Below are 5000 nucleotides of genomic sequence, written 5' to 3' on the forward strand. Positions count from 1 at the left end.
CCCTGCCTGTGTGTATTGTGTGTAGTACCTGGTGATGGACTACTACGTGGGGGGACCTGCTGACCCTGCCTGTGTGTATTGTGTGTAGTACCTGGTGATGGACTACTACCTGGTGATGGGGGGGGACCTGCTGACCCTGCCTGTGTGTATTGTGTGTAGTACCTGGTGATGGACTACTACGTGGGGGGACCTGCTGACCCTGCCTGTGTGTATTGTGTGTAGTACCTGGTGATGGACTGCTGACCCCCTGACCCTGCCTGTGTGTATTGTGTGTAGTACCTGGTGATGGACTACTACGTGGGGGGGACCTGCTGACCCTGCCTGTGTGTATTGTGTGTAGTACCTGGTGATGGACTACTACGTGGGGGGGGACCTGCTGACCCTGCCTGTGTGTATTGTGTGTAGTACCTGGTGATGGACTACTACGTGGGGGGGACCTGCTGACCCTGCCTGTGTGTATTGTGTGTAGTACCTGGTGATGGACTACTACGTGGGGGGACCTGCTGACCCTGCCTGTGTGTGTATTGTGTGTAGTACCTGGTAATGGACTACTACGTGGGGGGGACCTGCTGACCCTGCCTGTGTGTATTGTGTGTAGTACCTGGTGATGGACTACTACGGGGGGGACCTGCTGACCCTGCCTGTGTGTATTGTGTGTAGTACCTGGTGTGGACTACGGGGGGACCTGCTGACCCTGCCTGTGTGATGGACTACCTGGTGATGGGGGGGGGGGACCTGCTGACCCTGCCTGTGTGTATGTGTGTGTAGTACCTGGTGATGGACTACTACGTGGGGGGACCTGCTGACCCTGCCTGTGTAGTATGGTGATGGGGGGGACCTGGTGATGGACCCTGGTGATGGACTACTACGTGGGGGGGACCTGCTGACCCTGCCTGTGTGTATTGTGTGTAGTACCTGGTGATGGACTACTACGTGGGGGGACCTGCTGACCCTGCCTGTGTGTATTGTGTGTATTGTGTGTAGTACCTGGTGATGGACTACTACGTGGGGGGGGACCTGCTGACCCTGCTCAGTAAGTTCGAGGACCGGCTCCCGGAGGACATGTCCCGGTTCTACGTGGCTGAGATGGTCCTGGCCATCCACTCCATCCACCAGCAGAACTACATCCACAGGTACACCTGTCTGTCTGCCTGTCTGTCTGCCTGTCTGTCTGTCTGTCTGTGTGTGTCTGTCTTAGGGCTGGGCGATATGGTTGAAAAATGTATTTGTGAAGTGTAAAGTGTTTCATATCGGTCGATATCGATAATTATTGATATTTTTTATGACCTATTTAAAATAAGGACCAGGATAAAAATATATTAAATTTAAACATTTTTATTTTAAACCTAACCTTCCTCTGATTATAATCCCCTCAGTTATAAAACAGAAATGTCAACACAACCATGGAAAACACTCAAATAATTAAAATGTAAACAGGTCTAAAATCACAATGAACACTTAACAATTATCTCTTAACATTAAGGTGCAAAATTAAAGAATAAGAATAAGAAAAGCTTCATAAAGTGTCATAAAATAGTGCAAAGTGTTAAATATAAGAAACCTGAGAAGAACTATTTTCTGCAGGTTTAGTGCTAAGTTGGTAACCTCTCCATGGTGGTCTGCTGCTTGTAGTGTTTAGTAAGGTGCTGATGCAGAGTACCTCTCCATGGTGGTCTGCTGCTTGTAGTGTTTAGTAAGGTGCTGATGCAGAGTACCTCTCCATGGTGGTCTGCTGCTTGTAGTGTTTAGTAAGGTGCTGATGCAGAGTACCTCTCCATGGTGGTCTGCTGCTTGTAGTGTTTAGTAAGGTGCTGATGCAGAGTACCTCTCCATGGTGGTCTGCTGCTTGTAGTGTTTAGTAATGGTGGTCTGCTGATGCAGTTTAGTAGGCCTCTCCATGGTGGTCTGCTGCTTGTAGTGTTTAGTAAGGTGCTGATGCAGAGTACCTCTCCATGGTGGTCTGCTGCTTGTAGTGTTTAGTAAGGTGCTGATGCAGAGTACCTCTCCATGGTGGTCTGCTGCTTGTAGTGTTTAGTAAGGCGCTGATGCAGAGTACCTCTCCATGGTGGTCTGCTGCTTGTAGTGTTTAGTAAGGCGCTGATGCAGAGTACCTCTCCATGGTGGTCTGCTGCTTGTAGTGTTTAGGAAGGTGCTGATGCAGAGTACCTCTCCATGGTGGTCTGCTGCTTGTAGTGTTTAGTAAGGCGCTGATGCAGAGTACCTCTCCATGGTGGTCTGCTGCTTGTAGTGTTTAGTAAGGCTGCTGATGCAGAGTACCTCTCCATGGTGGTCTGCTGCTTGTAGTGTTTAGTAAGGCGCTGATGCAGAGTACCTCTCCATGGTGGTCTGCTGCTTGTAGTGTTTAGTAAGGCGCTGATGCAGAGTACCTCTCCATGGTGGTCTGCTGCTTGTAGTGTTTAGTAAGGCGCTGATGCAGAGTACCTCTCCATGGTGGTCTGCTGCTTGTAGTGTTTAGTAAGGTGCTGATGCAGAGTACCTCTCCATGGTGGTCTGCTGCTTGTAGTGTTTAGTAAGGTGCTGATGCAGAGTACCTCTCCATGGTGGTCTGCTGCTTGTAGTGTTTAGTAAGGTGCTGATGCAGAGTACCTCTCCATGGTGATGCAGAGTAAGGCGCTGATGCTACCTCCATGGTGGTCTGCTGCTTGTAGTGTTTAGTACCTCTCCATGGTGGGCTGCTGATGCAGAGTACCTCTCCATGGTGGTCTGCTGCTTGTAGTGCTTAGTAAGGCGCTGATGCAGAGTACCTCTCCATGGTGGTCTGCTGCTTGTAGTGTTTAGTAAGGCGCTGATGCAGAGTACCTCTCCATGGTGGTCTGCTGCTTGTAGTGTTTAGTAAGGCGCTGATGCAGAGTACCTCTCCATGGTGGTCTGCTGCTTGTAGTGTTTAGTAAGGCGCTGATGCAGAGTACCTCTCCATGGTGGTCTGCTGCTTGTAGTGTTTAGGAAGGTGCTGATGCAGAGTACCTCTCCATGGTGGTCTGCTGCTTGTAGTGTTTAGTAAGGCGCTGATGCAGAGTACCTCTCCATGGTGGTCTGCTGCTTGTAGTGTTTAGTAAGGCGCTGATGCAGAGTACCTCTCCATGGTGGTCTGCTGCTTGTAGTGTTTAGTAAGGCGCTGATGCAGAGTACCTCTCCATGGTGGTCTGCTGCTTGTAGTGTTTAGTAAGGTGCTGATGCAGAGTACCTCTCCATGGTGGTCTGCTGCTTGTAGTGTTTAGTAAGGCGCTGATGCAGAGTACCTCTCCATGGTGGTCTGCTGCTTGTAGTGTTTAGTAAGGCGCTGATGCAGAGTACCTCTCCATGGTGGTCTGCTGCTTGTAGTGTTTAGTAAGATGCTGATGCAGAGTACCTCTCCATGGTGGTCTGCTGCTTGTAGTGTTTAGTAAGGCGCTGATGCAGAGTACCTCTCCATGGTGGTCTGCTGCTTGTAGTGTTTAGTAAAGCGCTGATGCAGAGTACCTCTCCATGGTGGTCTGCTGCTTGTAGTGTTTAGTAAGGCGCTGATGCAGAGTACCTCTCCATGGTGGTCTGCTGCTTGTAGTGTTTAGTAAGGCGCTGATGCAGAGTACCTCTCCATGGTGGTCTGCTGCTTGTAGTGTTTAGTAAGGCGCTGATGCAGAGTACCTCTCCATGGTGGTCTGCTGCTTGTAGTGTTTAGTAAGGCGCTGATGCAGAGTACCTCTCCATGGTGGTCTGCTGCTTGTAGTGTTTAGTAAGGCGCTGATGCAGAGTACCTCTCCATGGTGGTCTGCTGCTTGTAGTGGTTAGTAAGGTGCTGATGCAGAGTACCTCTCCATGGTGGTCTGCTGCTTGTAGTGTTTAGTAAGGCGCTGATGCAGAGTACCTCTCCATGGTGGTCTGCTGCTTGTAGTGTTTAGTAAGGCGCTGATGCAGAGTACCTCTCCATGGTGGTCTGCTGCTTGTAGTGTTTAGTAAGGTGCTGATGCAGAGTACCTCTCCATGGTGGTCTGCTGCTTGTAGTGTTTAGTAAGGCGCTGATGCAGAGTACCTCTCCATGGTGGTCTGCTGCTTGTAGTGTTTAGTAAGGCGCTGATGCAGAGTACCTCTCCATGGTGGTCTGCTGCTTGTAGTGTTTAGTAAGGCGCTGATGCAGAGTACCTCTCCATGGTGGTCTGCTGCTTGTAGTGTTTAGTAAGGCGCTGATGCAGAGTACCTCTCCATGGTGGTCCTAGTTTATGGTGTTACCAGTGTTGGTCGACTTATAAAATCCCCAAAACTGCCATACTGACTTTTCCTGTTTTATCAACGATTTCCTCGCTCGCTGTGGCACTCACTTTCCACTCCACGCCGGTTCTGTTATTGAAGAACACGAGGCGGCGATGTGGCGCAACCAAACATGATACTGTTACATGATTGGCTGTTAGAGTGTCACTCCCTACGTTGCTAGGTTACCAGAGAGCGAGCGCCTTTGTTCATGCAACCAAACTTGATGCTCAACCTCTGGTTTCTTCTGATGAAGAAAAACAAGTTATCGAACGTTTTATCGACCGCATTTTCTATTGATATTGATTACGTGTCTATCGCGATACATATCGTTATCGTTTTATCGCCCAGCCCCAGTCTGTCTGTCTGTGTGTGTGTGTGTGTGTGTGTCTGTGTGTGTGTGTGTCTCTGTGTGTGTCTGTGTGTGTGTGTGTGTGTGTGTGTGTGTGTGTGTGTGTGTGTCTGTGTGTGTGTGTGTCTCTGTGTGTGTGTGTGTGTGTGTCTCTGTGTGTCTGTGTGTGTGTGTGTCTGTGTGTGTGTGTGTGTGTGTGTGTGTCTCTGTGTGTGTGTGTGTGTGTGTGTGTGTGTCTCTCTGTGTGTGTGTGTGTGTGTGTGTGTGTGTGTGTGTGTGTGTGTGTGTGTGTGTGTGTGTGTGTGTGTGTGTGTGTGTGTGTGTGTGTGTGTGTGTGTGTGTGTGTGTCTGTGTGTGTGTGTGTGTGTGTGTGTGTGTGTGTGTGTGTGTGTGTGTGTGTGTG

The 5000-nt window shown here is 49.7% G+C and overlaps 1 protein-coding gene across 1 annotated transcript in view; it reads left to right on the forward strand.

Moving 5' to 3' along the window:
- Nucleotides 1–984: 984 nt before the first annotated feature.
- The window catches only part of LOC114552137 (serine/threonine-protein kinase MRCK beta-like), a gene marked incomplete at both ends in the record, with an annotated part of 25405 nt that continues 21389 nt past the window's right edge, over nt 985–5000 (forward strand). Inside the window, 1 exon segment of the mRNA XM_028572780.1 lies at nt 985–1133. Within this exon segment, the coding sequence (XP_028428581.1) occupies nt 985–1133 (149 nt within the window).

Source organism: Perca flavescens, unplaced genomic scaffold (assembly GCF_004354835.1).
Source record: "Perca flavescens isolate YP-PL-M2 unplaced genomic scaffold, PFLA_1.0 EPR50_1.1_unplaced_scaf_72, whole genome shotgun sequence".
In the NCBI taxonomy this organism is placed as follows: Eukaryota; Metazoa; Chordata; class Actinopteri; order Perciformes; family Percidae; genus Perca; species Perca flavescens.